This window comes from Onychostoma macrolepis, chromosome 16, assembly GCF_012432095.1.
Source record: "Onychostoma macrolepis isolate SWU-2019 chromosome 16, ASM1243209v1, whole genome shotgun sequence".
Taxonomy (NCBI): domain Eukaryota; kingdom Metazoa; phylum Chordata; class Actinopteri; order Cypriniformes; family Cyprinidae; genus Onychostoma; species Onychostoma macrolepis.
In genome coordinates, this window is record NC_081170.1 from 13,477,765 (window position 1) to 13,499,542 (window position 21,778).

Below are 21,778 nucleotides of genomic sequence, written 5' to 3' on the forward strand. Positions count from 1 at the left end.
GCACACAGCGAAGATAACGAAGGAGTGGCTACGGGACAACTCTGTGAATGTCCTTGATTGGCCCAGCCAGAGCCCAGACTTAAACCCGATTGAACATCTCTGGAGAGATCTGAAAACGGCTGTGCACCGATGCTCCCCATCCCCTGATAGCTTATTATTTAGCAGTCTCTAGGAGAAGAGTGACAGCAATTTGCAGCCTGTGTTGGATGATGGCCTCTTTTGTAGCAGAAAAATCTACTTCCTCTTTTTTCAAGAGTTGTTCTGCAAACTGAAAAAGACATTTTATGATTACATTAAAAAAGCATGTTACAGAGACATAAATCTGCTGTCAGTGAATAACTATATAGTTTTAGTCATTGATTTTGTAAAAGAAATGTTATGTTCTGTTTTTGTATAACACACTTAACTAAACAATAGTCATATTATAATGTGAGGGTGAGGACACTGCTCTGAATATTAAACATACTTTCAAGGCAAAGACTCCACACGAGGTACCATCCGGTTGTTTGGGATGTGGGACTTTCTTACATGACCACCTTGAGACATTGCATCCCTTGTTTCGCATGAATGCCCTGAAGAAAGACAATAACAATATTAACAAATATAGCTGCAAGTGGCAATCATCGGGGTCCAAGCATAAATGTCCCATGTGGATGATAGTTTGGGTTTAATGAAGCAAGTTAGCAATACATGCTGGTGTTAAAAGGGACGAGTGACTTGCAAAGGAAATCACTTTTTTCAGCCTGCAAAAATGATTAAGTCCCTAGGCCTTCTAGGTCTTACAGTTTGGGCTGCACGATAGGTTTTATGGCCTTCGTGCCATCTATGCTGTTAAGGTCTAGGCTGATCCAAAATGCAGGGCTGACACCATAACACATTCACAATGGAGAATATGCGCACACACAAACATACAGAAATGAAAGGGTTAAAGAATAATAATGAATACTGTCTAAGCATGCTTACACACATGCACACACATTTTGTTGTAGATAAACTTGACTTGACTTGACTAGATACAGATATTTAAAATAAATAAATAAATGACAGTTATGAAAATCCTTAGTGCAAGTGTTATAGTCATGTTTTCCTATTGACAGTGGATACTATACTAAATTAAATGTAGATATGTTAATAATGCTGAAGTTAAATTTTTACAACTATCCTTACCTTGTTGTTTCAAGGCATGTTTTGATGTCTTGGTTAGTCTCCCACAGTGGATCCAGGAACAGGGACTTCTTTTGTTGTGGGTAGATCACCTTTTTTCATGAAAACAAATTACACGTTAGTTCTTCACACAATCAAGTGTAACATGAAACATAATATTATGGCATTGCATTTTTCTTCTGTGACGTAATTTATAATATGCATATTGTAAATTTTACCACCAGTGTCTAGTGGTGATGCTTATTTATAATTCCCACAATGATTTCATACTCCATGTAGTGTTCCGGGACTTCCGACGGATAACGAGCCTCTCTGCCGAACATCAAATAGTAGGGTGAGAATTTGGTGGTTATCTGTCTTTTTGTTCGGAGCCCGAACATCACAGCATCCAGGTAATCATCCCATGTTTCGGGATGGTTACCTACCAATTTACTCAGGGCTCTGTAAAAAATAAAGGCAATTTCAAAATATTAATATGTGACCCTGGAGCACAAAACCAGTCATAAGTCGCACGGGTATACTTTTAGCAATAGCCAACAATACATTGTATGGGTCAAAAATATAGATTTTTCTTTTATGCCCAAAATCATTAGGATATTAAGTAAAGATCATGTTTCATGAAAATATTTTGTAAATTTCCTACTGTACATATAAAATTATTAGTAATATGCATTGCTAAGGACTTCATTTAGACAACTTTAAAGGCGATTTTTTCAATATTTTGATTTCAGATTCCAGATTTTCAAATAGTTGCATCTCGGCCAAGTATTGTCCTGATGTATAAATCTCAATTTTAAAAAATTGACCCTTATGACTGGTTTTGTGGTTCAAGGTCACATATATCTAATTAGAATAGAATTTTTTGATTGTATTTTTACAATTTCAGTGGACATGCACACATAAAGGAAGTAAGGTTCCTTTAAGGAAGTAAAATGCAACAAATCTTAATTTTAATCTTACATTTTAAAATCAATTACAATAATAATAATAAAAAATTACTTAAAAATTACTTTTTACCAGTATGTCATGTGACCACAACCAACATCAGAGAATCAAGAAATATGTAAATGTGATACTTAATTATTAAAATATTTATTTTAAAATCTCAGGGGTACTTCAAGAAAATATGTTAGGTGAAAGAGGAATTAGAGATAATCAATAAATGATGGATAATTTATTGCTATTGAGTAAATAATATGTAACTATATGCAATCCATAAAAAATAACTGTAGCCTAATCTGATTTCGAGTATTTTACAATGTAATTTAATCTAATTACAAGTAGGCCTACTTAATTTTTGGAATCTGATTACGTAATCCAGATTACATGTAATTATTTACAAATCAGCTCTGTCGACGGTGTAGGCCTATGTAAAGGTCGTAAAAGCATGCTTTGCATGTTCATAAATTGGAATTGTTGGGGAGTAATTGTGCGAAATATACGAATTACTGTTCTTGGTCCTATTCAATTAAGCCATCAGGAGGTATTGCTGAGATGTATTTTTCATAATTTGTCAATTAATTGATGAGGTAGAAAAGGGTTATGATTTTGCTTATCTTACCTTCAACTTCGTAGAGAGCAGCTTTCGTTCGAAGAAGAAGTTTGTCTCTTTTGCTGAAAAGCGCTGGATATTCCCCTTTCAATTTGTATTTTACTATTTGTTCATAATTATTCGGATCCATTGCAGTGTTTGAGTTAAATCAAACGAGCCGATTAAAATTTTCTCCTCCAACGAAATCAAATGCTGATAATTGACTCGCGCAACCTACTGGAGGCGTGATTTTACTTCATTTGAATTTTTGATGAGGACGGAATCCCAGAGTCCCAGCCTCAGAGGAGCAGTGGATTTATTGATTTATTTACTGTATACTGCAGCTGCCACACATATCTAATATAAACATGCGATCGTTTTTGTAACTCGTGTGTTTTTAACGTAAACTTGTGTGTGCATGAGAACTTGGTTTAGTACTCACATGCCGTGTGACAGTCGCTTTCTATATGTGTGCTTAGAATGTGTGCACTCATAAAACCGTATATAACAGGGCTCCTACGGGGTTTGGAAAAGTATGGAATTTGATTTAAGTGTTTTCCAGGTCTGGAAAAGTATGGAAAAGAGAAAGCAGAGTATGGAAAAATATATTTTGACCCAATTTAGTTTTTTATAATAGAAAATTAAGAATTTAATGAAAATAAATTTATCGTACAAGAAGTGAGGTTTCATGGCAGCTGTTTAGTGATTCTTTAGTGATCACCAAATATGACTGAATGAATTCAAGTGCACTTTTTTTTAATTATGCAAAATGCAGGTTATGAGCATTTTGGGTTTCTTCACACTATATTCTTAGCACCATATTACATAACTTCAAGGACCTTTGCAAAAATAAAAAATATACAGACTTTTATGTGCACAAAATGAACCATTCAATTTAGCATAGGACAATGCACACTGAGCCACCTGTGGTGCCATCAGCCCATTTCTCAGTGTGGTTTCTTGGCCACCACAGAGTATGCGTTACCTAAGACTTTGAAATATGGCATACTGCCCCAATGAAAGCCAAATATTAAACGCTTTTTTACAGACTTACTTTTACAGTCTTTTATTGACCCTTGAACTTGGCAAATTTTATGCCATCAGCCCTTTTCGTGTCATGGTTACTGTGCTGCCACAGAGGATGTGTTAAATTGGACATCAGGCCTTGATATTAGTGGTACTACCATAAGAAAAGCAACATTTTGAGCAAGTAGATCTCTGTTAATTCATGCGCATTCATGCTCTCGTTTTATTCATAGTAAGATGGCAGTGATGCACAAAGGAATTTTTTTTTTTTTTTTTTCAAAAATCATGTTTTTTATTATTATCATGTATCATGTTTTTATTGTGTTTTATTGTGTTAGTTAGCTGTATTTCTTAGTTATTTTTTTACCTAATCAAAATAACCCAACTGGAGTTTGATTGAGATTAATAGTAATGCACAATGAAAAAACATGATTTTTGATGTGTCTGTATATTCATAGCGTTTCTTTTCAGAATTTTGTAATAAGACCTTTTGTGTTTCTTGTGTTTAGATTATTGATTAGTTTATCTATATATGCTGCCTGTGTAGTGGACAGATTTGTGTAATGGCATTTCCTCCTCTTTCTGAGGATTTAGTGTACAGCAGCAGATGTCCACACTCAGTCCTTATCTCTTTATCCCTGTGGATGGTTGAGGGCTAGAGTTCTTCCAGGTGACAACAGAGGCTTTAGAAAATGCTTAATGACGCAGGGCCGCACACAGGGCAACGTAAGTTTGTTTGACTGATGCTTACTTTTCAAGCACAGACCTGAATTTTCTCTGGGAGGATGGAATACTTGTGGAACTTGTTGAATGTTCTCACTTTTTGGAAACTGACTCAGATGCCGTCATGCTATTGTCTGGTGCGACATAAGCTGCCAGTTTTATGGATTATGCCACTCAGCGGAGATCCAGGGAGGGGCAACATTACAGCACAGGTGCTTCCTGCTGTTGAGCTAGCACTGCATCATTTGAGCGAGCAGCCTTCTCCTTTAGGTGACTACGAGCTTCAGTTTCATCTTACAGACTCGGAGGTAACACAACAGACCTGCTGCTGTTCCTTATTTGATTGATGAAGTAAATAGAAACTCTCTATTCTTCAGTAACTGATATACTCCCAGATGTTAAATCGGATAATTCACTCAACAATTAAAATTCTGTAATTTACTCACTCTCATGTCATTTCAAACCTGTATTACTTTCTATACGGCTTATACCATGTTTTTAAATATCTAACAGAGATATTTTGAAAATGTTTCAGTGTTGCTTTGGTGTTTTTGTCTATACAATGAAAGTAAGTGGGTCTAAAACAACATTGCATGTACAATGCAATTTGTTTTTGTTCCACAGAAGAAAGAAAGTCATAAATGTTTTGAATGACACTCAGACAAGTAAATGATGAAAGTAATTTAATGTTTCAGTGAACTATCTATTTAAATTCTCTCAGACAGCAAGCAGTTTTACTGTATTAGTACATTTTTTAAAAACAACATATTATAGGGGTATATATTTAATATATTTACTAATTATTAATTTCTGCTATTATAGTTAGGTGTTTATAAATGAAAGAGCCCTAAACTACCAGTGTTGCTAACGCTAATGCTACTGTTTTAAAACCTAAAAGTCTCTGTATATCTACAGGTGCATCTCAATAAATTAGAATGTCGTAAAAAAGTTCATTTTTTCTTGTAAGTTATTTCAAAAAGTGAAACTTTCATATATTTTAGATTCATTGCATGTAAAGTAAAACATTTCAAAAGTTTTTTTTTTTTTTTTTTTAATTTTGATGATTAGAGCTTACAGCTCATGAAAATCAAAAATCAGTATCTCAAAATATTAGAATATTTACATTTGAGTTTCAATTAATGACCATCCCTACAGTATAAATTCCGGGTATCTCTTGTTCTTTGAAACCACAATAATGGAGACGACTGGTGACTTGGCAATGATCCAGAAGACGAACATTGATGCCCTCCACAAAGAGGGTAAGTCACAGAGGGTCATTACTGAAAGGTGTGGCTGTGTACAGAGTTCTGTATCAAAGCATATTAAATGCAAAGTTGACTGGAAGGAAGAATTTGGGTAGGAAAAGGTGCACAAGCAACAGGGATGACTGCAAGCTTGAGAATACTGTCAAGCAAAGCTGATTCAAACACTTGGGAGTGCTTCACAAGGAGTGGACTGAAGCTGGAGTCAGTGCATCAAGAGTCACCACGCTCAGACGTCTTCAGGAAAAGGGCTACCAAGCCACTTTTGAACCAGAGACGACGTCAGAAGCATCTTAACTGGGCTGTGGAGAAAAAGAACTGGACTGTTGCTCAGTGGTCCAAAGTCCTCTTTTCAGATGAAAGTAAATTTTGCATTTCATTTGGAAATCAAGGTCCCAGAGTCTGGAGGAAGAGTGGAGAGGCACAGAATCCATGTTGCTTGAAGTCCAGTGTGAAGTTTCCACAGTCAGTGATGATTTGGGCTGCCATGTCATCTGCTGGTGTTGGTCCACTGTGTTTTCTGATGTCCACAGTCAACGCAGCCATCTACCAGGAAATTTTAGAGCACTTCATGCTTCCTTCTGTTGACAAGCTTTATGGAGATGCTGAATTCATTTTCCAGCAGGACTTGGCACCTGCCCACACTGCCAGAGGTACCAAAAGCTGGTTCAATGACCATAGTGTTACTGTGCTTGATTGGCCAGCAAACTCGCCTGACCTGAACCCCATAGAGAATCTATGGAGTATTGTCAAGAGGAAGATGAGAGACATCAGACCCAACAATGCAGATGACCTGAAGGCCACTATCAAAGCAACCTGGGCTTCCATACCACCTCAGCAGTGCCACAAACTGATCGACTCCATGCCACGCCGAATTGAGGCAGTAATTAAAGCAAAAGGAGCCCCTACCAAGTATTGAGTACATATACAGTAAATGAACATACTTTCCAGAAGGCTAACAATTCACTAAAAATGTTTTTTTTATTGGTCTTATGAAGTATTCTAATTTGTTGGGATAGTGAATTGGTGGGTTTTTGTTAAATGTGAGCCTAAATCATCACAATTAAAAGAACCAAAGACTTAAACTACTTCAGTCTGTGTGCATTGAATTTATTTAATACACGAGTTTCACAATTTGAGTTGAAGTACTGAAATGAATTAACTTTTCCACGACATACTAATTTATTGAGATGCACCAGTATATAGATATTTTTTTTCTTAAGAGAAGGCACAATGAAAAGCACATACACATGCACACACACACACACACGTTTGTTTTTGTGAAAAGTGGGGGCATCCCATAGGCGTAATGGTTTTTATACTGTACAAACTGTATGTGCTATTACCCTACACAAACCCTACACCTAAACCTACCCCTTACAGGAAACTTTGTGCTATTTCAGATTTTCAATACAATCCATTCTGTGTGATTTATAAGCGTTTTGAAAAGTGGGGACATGGGGTAATGTCCTGAAAAGTCACCTATGTCATACCCTTGTCATTATACAAATGTATGTCCTCATTTGTCACAAAAACGCATGCACACACACACACACACACACACACAAGCAATCTATTAATCTGCCATGATCCTAGCCTACCAGATGACTGCAGTTGCATTTTGTACAATTGTCTCAGTTGTTAAAAACTGTAGAAACTAAGCTAAATATTTTACAAACCAAATGACGGTTGTATTTTCTTCTGACTGCTTAACAGTGTTCTAATGGCATATATAAAAGGAGTTTGTCTGTTAATGGAATAAACATGTTAACCCTTTTATTTCATATTTGTAGTGTTGTTAAACATATTGTACATGGTAATCACATGGTACTACATTTCCTCCGATCAATCAGTACTGTGGGAAATCACCCTCCGCTCTGCACTATTGCTCTCTTTTTGCTTTTAGTGTGATAACAGCAAAGCACTCAAAGCATTTTTTGACACCATATTCAATGGCCCCAAACCTGTCATGATCTTTGGAGGGGTGTGTTCATCAGTGACGTCTATCCTAGCCCAGTCTCTGGAAGGTTGGAACCTTGTGCAGGTACTCATTCAATCAGATGATTATTGCCACTTCCATATTTGTATTGGTAAACAGAAGGAATATCTTGAGAGACTTGGTGTTTTATTTGTTTTTGTCAAATATTTTTGTGTTTCTCAGCTGTCATTTGCAGTAACAGCACCTTCCCTGGCCAACAAAAGAAGATTTCCAAACTTCTTCCGTACTGTGCCGTCAGACAGTGCAGTTAATTTGGCGCTGGTGAGGTTTCTCAGGCAGTATGGATGGAGTAGAGTTGGTACACTGACTCAGCGTGAGCAGAGGTTCACAGAGGTAATCCTAATTTGGGACATATGAATAAGTATATGGGGCTTGATATAATGTGAATTGAAAACTCACCTTCTCTCGAAAAGGTACAGAGAGATTTAAGCAGGCATCTGGAGGTGGCTAACATCCAGCTTGCAGAGGCCGAGAGCTTCTTTGAAGCCCCCTGTGATTGTGTGAAAAAACTGAAGGCACGTATACCAAGGGTCTGGTTTCCTCACAGACATATAAATCAATAAAGAACTTTTCAAAACGTATTTATTCTAGAGTGCATCACTACAGAGTGGCGTGAAAGAAAGAAATTAAATGAAAGAGGTTGTTTTTTTATAATACACATCCACAGATCTCAGTGCATAATGTTTATTTATCTGTAGACATTTATCGTCCTTGACACAAGTTTTTTTTTTTTTTTAACTTACAGGACAATGATGTGAGAATAGTGATTGCTCATTTTGATGGGAGCTTAGCTGCTGAAGTCTTCTGCTGTGTAAGTATTATATTCATTGTAGTTGCGGGCAGTCATGGCCTAATGGATAGAGAGTTGGACTAATGGATAGAGAGTTGGAGTCTCAGGGATTGTTGGTGGGGGGAGTGAATAACCAGCACTCTCTCCACCCTCAATACCACGGCTGACCCACTGCATGTGTGCACTTTGGTTAAATGCAGAGCACAAATTCCAAGTATGGGTCACCATACTTGGCCACACCTCACATCCTTTCCCCTTATACAACATAAACATGCTTTTATGTCACAGGTGTATAATCTCAGAATGTATGGCCAAAAGTACCAGTGGATTCTACCAGGCTGGACCCAAGCCAGCTTGTGGACTAACACCGGCTCCACAAACTGCACAGCTGAAAACATACTGACTGCCATAGAGGGATCCATCAGTGCAGATATTGAGACTCTTAGCACCAGAAACATCAGAGGGATCTCTGGTTGGGTATGTTTGCTTTTGACTGCATCATCATCTTTTATTGTCATGAGCAAAGTGAGCATTGTTTTATAGGGATTTGTTTTCATATCCATACTGATTCCACTCAGACACCTCAGGAGTATGAGAAGGAGTATGACAAAAGACGACAGCTGAAGCATCTGGATGCAAACAAGTTTCATGGCTTTGCTTATGATGGTACTTGGGTAACTGCTAAAGTTTTAACAAGAGTCATGGAGACTGTGAGGTACAGAGAGAGATACAGCATCCATCGCAACTTTACTGTCACTGAGCAGGAAGTGGGACAAATGATTCTGGAGGCCATGGACAAGATCAACTTCTTTGGTGTGACAGTCAGTACAAAATTTCATAATTCTGCTTGAGAAATAGTGGACATTAATTATGAGTAATTATGAAAACAAACACAATATGTATAAAATGTTATCTGTTTATCTATCTTTTAGACATTTCTGTCATACTTTATTTTAAGCTCCAATTATCGCAATTAACAAACCATTAACTACGACGTTTGCATCAATAAACTCCTAATTTGCTGCTTATTAATAGTTAGGAAGGTAGTTGTTAAGTTTAGGTATTGGGTAGCATTAGGGATATATAATATGGTCATGCAGAATGTGTGCTTTATAAGTACTAATAAACAGCCAATATGTTATTAATAGGCATGCTATTAAGCAACTAGTTAATAGTGAGAATTGGTCCCTGTACTAAAGTGTTACGACATAACTTATAAGCAGTACGAACATTAATTAGTAAATACTTTACACAGATATTTACTTACACATTTCTTTCTTTCTCTATTTCTTTTTCTTTTTCCTAGTTCTTTGTACTTTTTTTAAATTTTACATTTGAATTTAATATTGCTAAAAATTGTTATGCAGGGTCACATTATGTTCCAAAAAGGTGAAAGAATGGCCAATGTGAAGTTTGCTCAGTATCAAGGTACAGTACAATTTTTTGAGGCTTCCTAGCTTTCTTTACAATGTCTTTTTATTATTATTGACAACAGTTTTTTTCCTTCAAAGATGGAAGGGCTGTTGATACTGAAAAATATAGTGCCGTTACAGATGAACTAGAGTTCATCAGTCCAATCAGATTTCAAAGTAAGTCTCTTAAAGAAAATATATCTGATATGTGTTTGTGCAGGCCTGGTGAGAAATAAGTGCCAGTGTAGTGAAATTCTGGTGAAACACTCAGTATCTGTTATAAAAAAAAAATGCATTTGCCTTCTGCAGGGGATAAACCCACAAAGGACCGAACCCATGTGTACCCTCACAGGAAACGCATCAGTATATTTCTCTACGGTATTGTGGCGTTTCTAACTTTCTTAGGAATTTTTACAGCTTGCAGTTTCCTGGTCTTCAGTGTGAAACACCGCGATCATTGGTAAGTTGTGTGTTTGTTATCTAGTTTCTTTAAACTATGTTTATACATCTGTGATATTCTATTCTTTTGTCATTAACAGGGCCATTAGCATGTCAAGACCTTTTATGAACTCTTTGATTATTCTTGGTGCCGTGTTGTCTTATTCCTCCATTTTCTTCATGGGATTAGATGGGTCTTATGTTTCCGATAGAGTATTTGAAGTTTCTTGCTCTGTAAGTACTTATGCAGTCAGAATTTTGTTATTTGGACGGCACTTTTATCCAGACATAAAGCCTTAGAACCAGATGATATTAATGTTGAGATCTGTATATGTATATGTATTATATGTATATGATCTGTGGCATTATTCATAGGTACAAATCTCATGTCTATCTATTGGATGTACAGCAGCTTTTGGGGCCATGTTTGCAAAAACATGGACAATTCATTCATTCTTCAAAAACCACAGCACTGAAAAAAAGGTAAGAAAGATTCAGTATTTGTGCTTACTATAAAAAAGCTATTTATTATGTGAAAATTATTTGTTTCTATTATTAAGTGTTACAGTGTGCCCTTCCTTCCTTTCCCCAGGCCACAAAGGACTATGGGCCGGTTCTCCTGATTATTTTTCTTTTGTTAATTGACCTGAGTTCATTAATTTGTATGCAAATTTTGGATCCTTTGAGGAGAACAGTTAAGAAGTATCATATAGAGGTGAGTAACAAGAAAAAACACATTTCCCAAATCTCTCATGGAGCCAAGAACACTGAAGTGTTTAATTTGAAGTATGTACCATATGGAGCCAAATATGTGATGCCAACTTTAAAATATATTAGTTTACAAATCATGCACTATGATAAATGTGTTTTGAGGGCAAGAAACCACACAAAAATAAGCCTTTATTCATCAATAACCTGCCATATAATCATCATTTGTGTGAACAAATGTGGCCTCATTTTGCATTTTGTAAAACACCAGGAACTTTTGTTGACACAAATTATGATTACAGGGGCAGATTATCAATGACTGATGAATGTTTTACTGCAGTTTACAGATGTTTATTTCCAAAATAAAATATATATATTTTGTAGTTTTTTAAAAAGTATAGGCAGATTCATACATTTCTAGTGAGCCTGGGTTGATTTTTGTGTCAGTCTTTTTCTCTTTTTGTTTTAGGCTGATCCTCACGGTCAAGATTTTTTTATTCAGCCCTTTACAGAGCGATGTGAGAACGCATACATGGGTTTCTGGATGGCTGCGTTCTATGTTTATAAGGGGATACTCCTGGTATGAGATTTGATTAAAAACATGTCAAACATAGGTCAGTTACAGTGCATCCGGAAAGTTTTCGCAGCGCTTCACTTTTTCCACATTTTGTTATGTTACAGCTTTATTCCAAAATGAATTAAGTTCATTATTTTCCTCAAAATTCTACAAACAATACCCCATAATGACAAAGTGAAAGAAGTTTGTTTGAAATCTTTGCAAATTTATTAAAAATAAAAAAATAAAAAATCACATGTACATAAGTATTCACAGCCTTTGCCATGACCACACAAAGTTGCGCTTAGGTGCATCCTGTTTCCACTGATCATCCTTGAGATGTTTCTACAACTTGATCGGAGTCCACCTGTGGTAAATTCAGTAGATTAGACATGATTTGGAAAGGCACATACCTATCTATATAAGGTCCCACAGTTAACAGTGCATGTCAGAGCACAAACCAAGCCTTGAAGTCCAAGGAATTGTCTGTAGACCTCAGAGACAGGATTGTATCGAGGCACAGATCTGGGGAAGGGAACAAAAACATTTCTGCAGCATTGAAGGTTCACAGAGGCATAGTTCACAGAGGTAAGAAGTTTGAAACAACCCGGACTCTTCCTAGAGCAGGCCTCCTGGCCAAAGTGAGCAACTGATGGAGAAGGGCCTTGTCTAGACTGGTGACCAAGAAGCTGATGATCACTCTAGTTGAGCTCCATGATCATATATGCAGATGGGAGAAACCTACAGAAGGACAAACATCACTGCAACACTCCACTGATCTGGGCTTTATGGCGGTGTGGCCAGACCCAATCCTCTCAGTGAAAACATGAAAACACACTTAGAATTTGCAAAAAAGCACCTAAAGGACCCTCAGACTCTTGAGAATATTGAGAGAGCCATAATGAAAACCTAGTCCTGAGCATTCAGAACCTCAGACTGGGCAGAAGGTTCACCTTTCAACAGGACAATAACCCTAAGCACAAGAGTGGCTTATAGACAACTCTGTGAATCTCCTTGAGTGGCCCAGCCACAGCCTAGGATTGAACCCAAACAAACATTTCTGGAGAAACCTGAAAATGTGCATCTGCCCCCATCCAACCTGACAGAGGTTGAGAGGTGAAGAATGGCAGATAATTGCCAAATTATGATGATCAAAGCTTGTTGCATCATACCCAAAAAGATTTGAGGCTGTAATTGGTGCCAAAGGTGTTTCAACAAAGTATTGAGCAAAGGCTGTGAATACTTATGTACGTGTGATTTGTATTTTTTTTTTCAATATAAATTTGCAAAAATTTCAAACAAACTTCTTTCACATTGTCATTATGGGGTATTGTTTGTAGAATTTTGAGGAAAATAATGAATTTAATTTATTTTGGAATAAGTATGTAAAATAGCAAAATGTAGAAAAAGTGAAGTGCTGCGAATACTTTCCGGATGCACTGTATATAGCAATAATGAAACAGATGGCAAATGGACTGAATGTATTTGCACATGTCCTTGTCTCCTATCCAGCTGAGCACCTGTTTCCTGGCCTGGACCACATGCCACATGAACATCCCTGCCATAAATGATAGCAGGAGTATCCGATACAGTGTGTTCGTGTCAGTCCCAGTGATTCTGATTGGTACATGTGCATCGATGCTGTGGCAGGATCAGCCGAATGTGCAGTTCTGCATTGTGACCCTTGTGATCATAACATCCTGCTGTAGCACTCTTTGTATGGTGTTTATTCCAAAGGTATGATGTGCATGTTAACTGAAATGCTATTCAGACGTGTAGAGAGTTCTTAAGAAATTATGTCTATATTTGTATATAATTTGTATTCTATTCTACTTCTGTCTATTCTCATTTATTTACATTTTATTCAAATAAATTTATATAATCCTGCAGATTATTATAATAAGGATGGGTCCTGATCCTGCATTCTTGTCAAGGAGGTTCCACCTCACACAATGGTGTAGTGAATTAGACAAGGAGACCGGACAAGACAATGACAAGAGGAGGATCATGGAGCAGAACAACCCAGGAGCATCTGGCCATGTGACTGACATGACACAAAACATCTTGTCTAGTCTGGACATTCTACTGTCAGAAAACCTACACGTAAAATGGCACATTAAAGAAGTGAGAAGCTTTTTGCATGTGCATTTATTTACTTCATAAACCTTGCTTTATAACCACATCAGATTTGAAAATTCAAAATCAGTAAGCATTCAATGTCAATCCAAACAAACAAACTCAAACTCAAACCTGAGGTGAAACAAGTAAAACATGCAAAAGTCTAATAACAATGAGCATTATTCAAAGTTAGACTTTAAATTGCATGAGTATTGGGTTACTGCTCTATTTATAATGACGAACATAATATGGAAGGGGGACATCTGGTGGTTACAGTGACAAATTTCCTTCAAATAACAATAACACAATCAAGAAGGATGTCTCACTCAGGAGGTTCACAAGTATAACAATGTAGAAAAAAGAGTTAGCATGTTGAATCAGTACGTGAAGGATTGATAAAGTGCCTTTAAATTAATTTGTATGTTGCTGTTTTTTTTTCATTTATTGTGATTTCCTGCAGCTGGATTCTGAGCTGGAGGATTTGACCAGGCAACTGAATGAACTGAGCCCTCATGTTATGGAGAATGTCGTCATCAGATGTTTTGTGCACAAAGCAGGTAGAAAAATGCTTGTGAGCACCTTTGTGTAATGCAGTAAACACATTATTTAAGGGCTGATGGTTTAAGGCTTCCCATGGCACAAATCCCATGTTTCGTCAATACCTACAAACCAGCATTTGGTACATACTTGAAAATGAAACATTTAGTTTAATATGTTGTTAGACCTCAGAGATTGATTGCACCGTTGCACTCAACAAGAGTTCCAGGTCTTACTTTGTACAATATTCATTCAATTATTTATCAAATGTGAATTCAAAGGGATTTAGCTTCATTCAGACGTTGCTTTGACTGGTTTTCTTTTTGTCTTTTCAGTCAAGGAGAAATGTCTGACTCTCCCTGAAAGCTCCAACTGTAACAGGAATCTGTTGGAGGACATTAACTCCCCTGAACTGTACGTTTCATATATCGTTATCAGTCCTTTAACAGTGAGCAGAAATTTGAACGTGTGCAGTTTCCTTAAAGTTTGTTTTGAAAAGAATTTTCAAAAAATTCCAGATTGGATCTGTTTTTTTCCACAGCATTCAGCGCAGGCTGTCTCTGCAGTTGCCCATTCTGCATCATGCTTATATGCCCTCCATTGGAGGAGTGGATTGCAGTCCTCTGAATAGCCCTTTTGAAAGCCCTCAACATTCGCCGATGCCCAGGACATATGGAGTGCTGGTGACAGGATTGTGATTTACTGTACAGTAGGAGACAAAATAAGCTTATATAAAATTTCAAAATTACTTATATATTGTATATATGTTGTATATCTGGTAAATTGTAATGGAACTCACAATTATAATTTAAATGTAAAAAGTGTAATATTTGAAAGTTTAAAAATAAAGCTGCTTCTAAATGTCCTGATTATATTTTGAGAACAGAACAGACGTGAATTTTGAGGATCAAAAGGTAGAAAAAAATATAATTTCATTTGATTGCTGTTAAGGGAGTTGCCAAAATTTCTTAATCAAAAGTTTCAAAAACTTTTCCAGATTAATTGAGCAATGGAGGAATGTGTATTTCTAAAACACTGAGGAAACCTTTAAGGGTGTTTTTATACAATCAGTATACAATCCAAAAGCATAAAATAATAAGTCATCTTATGTACCATGTTACATAACGCAGTACACTGAATGACAGGATGTGGTTTCTCGCTGTTCATTACATAAAATTCACAAAAGCAGTCATGGGTTATGGAAGGTATGGCTTTTTAAAAGCCTTTTAACCATAAGATTTAGATTTTTAAACTGATTATGAATTATGAAGCGTCAAAACTAAATAAAAATGATGCTGTTATTAACTCATCTTAATGCCATTCTAAACTTGCCATTCTAAAGTCAGCACAAGGCTGAGTAAATTATGTCAAAAGTTTTACCATTCCATTTTTACAAGTGATCACAAAGCAGGATCAGATGCTTCCTATAATTTTCTTGTTTTAAAACAGTTATTTACTCATTAATAATCCAGAACAGATTCTTGGATTTCATCCCTGAGAAAACTAGGATGTAGTCTGGAGTTATGCATTTTGTCACCGGTTCAAGAAGTTCCATAGTCATTTTTTTTTCTTCTAACATCAAACTATCACTCAGTGTAGTTTAGCAACATGTTTGTTTTTTATTTTGCCATTTCATTGAAAGACTATTTAATGATTTTATATCTGAGTATAATTTAAAGTGGAAGTGATTCAAAAACAGAAATTAAATATGACCTTGTTGTAAATAACAGGAAGTGGTTTGTTACTCTATGTGACAGTTGCTAAAGAAAAACATGCAATATGACACAGTTTCATTAGAAAAATTGTAAAATATGGTTTGAGTCCAGATGTGAGTTACACAAAGTTGATTATTTCTGTTACAAAAAGATTTCAATAGCCTAATGTTACAGTATGTAAAAACGAATATTAAAATTAAAATCTTTCTTGCATTTATTCATATTATATTTAAAACATATGAAGACATATGAATCTTAAACACTAGGTTTTGAATCATGAAAACATGTCTTACTATAAAAATGAAGTCAGCGCTGTTAAAAATCATCTCTACTGTGATCCACAATTGTAGAAGCACTGTCAGGAGGGGGTGATGGGCTCAAATCCACCATTTCTATTTGTTCATTCTCAAGTTCTTTGGTTCTTGTTGGTGTGTATTGCCATTTCCTAATGCCCATCCAAATCAGAGGCAGTGACATCAGGAGCAGTATGCACAGTCCCACTATCTGAAGAAGTACATTCACATTTAAAAAGAGTACATGAAAACTTGGACAGGGAGAAATTATAAACAAAATATTTAGGAACACACACACAACAAAAATGTAAAGCAACTTGATTTCATAATCGTGCTCACCTGAGAATTATTTCGATAGCTAAAAAATGCCATTTGCTTTTCTGTGGTGTTGTCAGGTGTGACTAAAGGCTGACACCACGTTGTTGAAGCCGTTATATCCGTGTGAACCGTCAGTCCATCCCATGAAGTCTTTGCACAGGCAAAGTATTGTCCATCAAAGAACAGCAGCATGATCCAGAGAACGGCTGGCACGAGACAAACTAAAGCACAGTGCAAACAGCTTGAATAATTGCTGATTTGTGAGCTTTGGATATAAAACAAAAGTGCGAAAGAGAACAGAGCTGGAACTACAAAATATGCCATTGAAAACAGCAGATTCAGCTTTGGATTACAAGGGCATGCAAAGTCTATCTCCACAAGTTGCTCAAGTCCAAGCATCACAAAGCCGATGATGAAATTTGAATATAAAGGGCTCTTCTTCACCATGTTTTTCAAGCGTCCTATCCATTCCAACTTGCTCATTTTAAGCGTTAATAAGGAGAGAAATGTTTACTGATTATGTACAGAAATTGGTCACTGAATGTTTTTTTATGTTGAGTGTGTAGCGATGCATTTGATATACGCCTCTTTCAGGGTCTCATTTAGTGAGACAAGCCTCCATCAAAACTTGCTGTGTGATACTGACATTTATTCTGTGGTTAGGTGGCACACTAGTCGCTTTAATGACAGTCAATGTGCAGCTCTAAATATTATTTAGTGTCATTAGTTATTCCTGTCTGAGTCATGGTGCAACATGCAGTGTTATATTATAAAAAGCCATAGATACTGCAAGAATATGGGTTTGACTGTGGCTCTAATGGATGCGTATGGTCCATTCAGAGATGTTCTAGTGCACATTGGTCTGGGCATTCTCCTCTAAATCTTCTCATATCATTTCTTTTACAGAGCTGCCCACTAGATGGTTTTTATTTCTGTATTAAACTCTAGACTCTTTTGTGAAAATCCATTTTGTGAAATACTCAAACCACCCAGTCTGGCACCAGCAGTCATTCATTGGTTATTGTTGCAAAGTTGTGATTCATGTAGGAGAGGTTGGGTTGGTTCAAATCCAAAGACTACATTGTTTTTTTTGTAATGTCTATTGAAGAATATATGGGAAATATATTTCTGCAAACCAGGCCTCTGAACACATCAGACAGCGAGAGGGTGAGTAACATTGGTGGTAAACAGATGAAGAATTACAGGGCCTTAAAAAATGTCCATCATCCTACTTGTATCATAATGTGCTTAAGTTTCCATCTCAGTTATCTTAATTTTATTTTGAAGTATCAGCAACTGGCATGATAGATGCTTCTGACTCTCTTTTGCACTATAAATATGTGCACTTATTTACAACACTTACTGCATTCATGCTCTTTTTCAACTGAGTACTGTTTGTTCAACTGTGCATGTTTTTTATTTAGTTGTGCAATTCTGTGTTTTCCCGCTTTCCTTTTGCCAACAGAACAACACGACCTCTGGAGGAGATTCAGAACTTTAACACAGTTATAGAAGTCTACAACAATCCATTAAACCAAAATTGTGCAATTCTGCTCATTCCCAAAACTCTGCCTGGACATGCCATGTTTGTTCAGATGACATTACCAATGAAGTAAGCATTTTGAAAGGGGGAGGATCACAGGATCAGAAAAGTATAAAAAGTGCTCTGATAACAAACCCTCAGACACGCAGGAGCTTCAGTTTGCTGTGAACCATGATGTCCTTCAAGACTGCACTGGGTCTGCTTGTCGTGGCCATGGTGGCCATGGTGGCTGAATCCTCATGGGGCAATGGTATACATTTACAAATCTTTTTCATTTTTGAAATATTTATTAAAAATATTTAATTTAAATAACTAACAAGAATTTTAATGTTAGCACTGGTGCACATTCAAGGGAATGATCTGTTTTCCATCATGTTAATCTCTTCAGGGAAAGGAAACTCTTACAATTATGACATTTCCAGTATGTCTGGTCTGAGGAAGCTATACAACTCCAAAGTTTATTTGGCAGAGAGAATGACCAGGCCTCTAGAGGGGATGACAATCCAAGTAGGCAAACTTAGCCACTCTGGAGTCAGGTAAAATCAAGATATGATCCACATTTCCGTCCATTTATTTTGTGTTGTATGCATCATGGTGAATACATCACATTTGTATATTGAGAGGAGTGAGTGTTTTGAATCTTATGCATTTCGTCCGCTGGTTTTGCTTTTAGAGTGACTCTAGAAGACGGCACTAAATGGCTGGTCCATAAAGGAGACGGCTATGGCATCTCATCCCAGACTGTTGTTGTGGCTGCCCGTCATATGGCCAATAACTGGAAGGCAAGTATTTTTGCAACTTTGTTAGCTTGAAAATAAGGGTCAGTATTTTATCAATGCATTAAAGTATAGGACTTATTTAATAGATGATTCACTCTCAGTTTCACTTTACTTTATCATTTTGTTCTGATTTTGTTTTTGTTTTTTTGACAGATTGTCGAGACAAAAAATTTTGGTGGGAGCAAGACAGTGTCTGACTTTGTTAAGGCTGGAGGAACAGACTACAAACTTTTATTTGATAACTGCCATGATGCAGCTGACAGGATGATGGATGGTTAAATTAACAACAATTACGTTAATATGGTAGATGGTTTATGGTTTTTGTTCAATCAATTTGATAATGCATTCTTAACTGTTACACTGCTGTGTTTATTAAATATTTTTAAATGTATGATTGTGTTTCAATTTACTGAATATTAGTAATCTTTTGGAATTTAATAACAGATGGCTCGATATCAAAATTATTCAAATATAGCTAACTCTCAAACGTTTTGAAACTCGAAATGTTTAATAATATTGGATTAATCATGAGCTGTAGGTGGCGACAGAGGTTAATGTGTACTTCAGTTGATCCACAAGTTCTATGCAGATTTGATTGGTCATGTCAATCATTGTGTTGCTTGTCTACAAAGTGCTTTAGAAAGCTTTTGAAAATATTCCAATATTGATTCTTTGAGTTTATGTTGCATTTAGTGAGCAAATCCATTATGCTTACATGTTACTATGTTACTGATTTCAAATGTAGTTTGGACACTTTCATTGTGACTAGACTGGTTGGGTTAATAAAAGTTTATCAAATTGACACCATACCTTTAGTATTATTAACATTCTAAAGAAAATGTTGCCAAATAGGTTTGGTTATTTGTAAAATATTATATTTTTCTCCAACTTTTAATGTGTTGTTACTCACCTGCTCTTTTTGTACACTTTTTCTATTTTTAGTTTAGTTCTGGCAAGAATTTCTTTTTCTTTTTTTAACTTTCCATTTGCCAGCAGAACAACACAAATTTAGAAATTCTTTACTTGTGCAGTTACCTATGACAAACTCTCAAAGGATTGAAGCTTAAAGAAATATCTCACCCAAATGTTTTTTTGTTTTTTTTCGGAAAGGGCATTGATAAATTGCAATACTATATAAAAAGAAAAAGAGATTTTATCTAGAAGTAATGTGCTGTTTGTACTGAAAGTTAAATATCTGAACAATGGTGGATGGAGTTTGTATAAATAATCAAATAAGTTTGCCAAAGAGGTTGGCTAAATAGACACTGCCTAATAATAATCCTGACTGTACCTCACCTGTTATCCCATGCCTTGTGTGAACAGCATTTATCATCATTTGCACTAAGTGTACAAGCAAGTATTTGTGAAATTAAGTTTAATTTTTCTTTCACTAACTAGGACCACGCCACAAACGAGCTGTGAAATAGTTAGTTGAACAGTGTTGGGGAAGAGTAGAAAGAGGATGAAGGGCAGAGGGAATGGGATGATGGTCAGGTTGATCAGGGCATCTAGAATTGATGGCTCCGAGAGACTCAGGGTGGGGGTACCGTCTCGATCATATATTTAGGCCAGACAATTAGGACCCCCCGATACAACCTGAAAGAAAGAGAATGTGTAATAAGGTTGGCCGAATGGATGAGAAAGGGAGGGAAGGGTGGGTTCGAGAGAAAGAGACAAACAGTACAGTATGAGGCGGCCCGATATATGGAGGTTTCGGGAAGTCAGGTGATCGTTTGGGGCGCGGCCCTGTTCCCGAATGTCAGCTAACCAATTAACTCCCTTTACATATACTCACAACCGGCGCGACGTCATAGAATGTCTCTGAACAGATTCACGCCCACTTTTGGGGGAAAACAAACCGCCATACAGCATCGGATCGAGGAAGTGGACTAACCTTACAACATGCCAAAGAGTTGTTGTGTGGTTGGGTGCACCAATAATGTTTGTAAAAACCCAAATTTAGCCCAGGCTACCTGCCATCATCATCCATATCTTGCTGTTATGGAAATATCATGAATTACGGATGATGCTATCGAAAGCTAAGCCAGGCTAGTTGTATGGCTGGACAGAAAAGTGCACTCAGTACTCTAAATATAAGGACATAATATATACATTTAAAGATGTTTACTTTCAAATACGAAGTAAAATCATTCACTGGCTTACCTGGTGATTAGATTAGGTACGAGTAAATGTCCGGTAAGACACCTCTGGCCACTGGGTGGGGTTGTTACACCAATTTGACGCTGGGATAATGAGTTTTTAAATTGACCAAATTAAGTTTGTGGATGTATCTTTCACGCTCTATGGCAGGCAGGGTGGACATATAATTACTTGACATGTTTAATCTGAGTGATTTCTTAAGTTATTCACGCCTGCCGGCTGTGTACGGACGTTGCTTTTTGCCGCTATTTTGTATTGAAGTCTATGGGAAGTCTAGTTTATTTTCCCCCAAAAAGGGGCGGTGACGAAATTGACAGTTACGTTCCCGGATGTGCCGGTAGTACGTATCTATTCAGTTTGTTGATCGACACAAACAAAACCATTGTTTTCCAAGGGAGTTCATTCATGACACGGTGCGGTCTGGCTCTTTCCCAAAGCACTGCCTCTGCACGCCATGTTTGTTTAAATCAGCAATGAATTCAGATTTGCGGAGTATAAAAGTATAAAATGCTCTGGTAACAAAATCTCATCAGACTCTCAAGAGCTTCAGTTTGCTGTAAACGATGTCCTTTAAGACTGCACTGGGTCTGCTACTCCTGGCTGTGTTGGCCATAGTGTCTGAATCCTCATCGGGCAAAGGTACATTTATAAATTCTGTTCATTTTCACTTTGTGTACTCTTTTTACATTGTCTGCATCTTTATATA

General features: G+C 36.7%; 2 protein-coding genes across 4 annotated transcripts; one reads left to right on the top strand and one right to left on the bottom strand.

Moving 5' to 3' along the window:
• The first annotated feature begins 4,506 nt into the window (after nt 1-4,506).
• LOC131521181 (gamma-aminobutyric acid type B receptor subunit 2) lies at nt 4,507-14,962 on the top strand. Its single transcript, XM_058745680.1, has 19 exons — nt 4,507-4,752; nt 7,613-7,750; nt 7,868-8,038; nt 8,119-8,220; nt 8,451-8,516; nt 8,784-8,972; nt 9,074-9,316; nt 9,863-9,923; nt 10,007-10,084; nt 10,217-10,367; nt 10,447-10,579; nt 10,721-10,828; nt 10,938-11,060; nt 11,523-11,633; nt 13,122-13,346; nt 13,500-13,733; nt 14,188-14,284; nt 14,600-14,678; nt 14,806-14,962. The coding sequence occupies exons 1-19, from the start codon at nt 4,507-4,509 to the stop codon at nt 14,960-14,962; spliced, it is 2,712 nt and encodes a 903-aa protein (XP_058601663.1).
• LOC131521182 (uncharacterized) lies at nt 14,324-21,257 on the bottom strand. 3 transcript variants are annotated; one of them, XR_009266223.1, is made up of 4 exons: nt 21,076-21,257; nt 16,612-16,811; nt 16,273-16,483; nt 14,324-14,966 (listed from the first exon to the last, which is right to left on the bottom strand). XR_009266223.1 is itself a non-coding variant. In XM_058745681.1 (2 exons), the coding sequence occupies exons 1-2, from the start codon at nt 17,071-17,073 to the stop codon at nt 16,295-16,297; spliced, it is 651 nt and encodes a 216-aa protein (XP_058601664.1). In that variant the 5' UTR covers nt 17,074-18,119; the 3' UTR covers nt 15,952-16,294. The 3 variants fall into 3 exon arrangements, 1 of the variants encoding a protein (XP_058601664.1); XR_009266222.1 differs by lacking the exon at nt 21,076-21,257 and having other exon boundaries at nt 16,612-18,119; XM_058745681.1 differs by lacking the exons at nt 14,324-14,966; nt 21,076-21,257 and having other exon boundaries at nt 15,952-16,483; nt 16,612-18,119.
• Nucleotides 21,258-21,778: the final 521 nt, after the last annotated feature.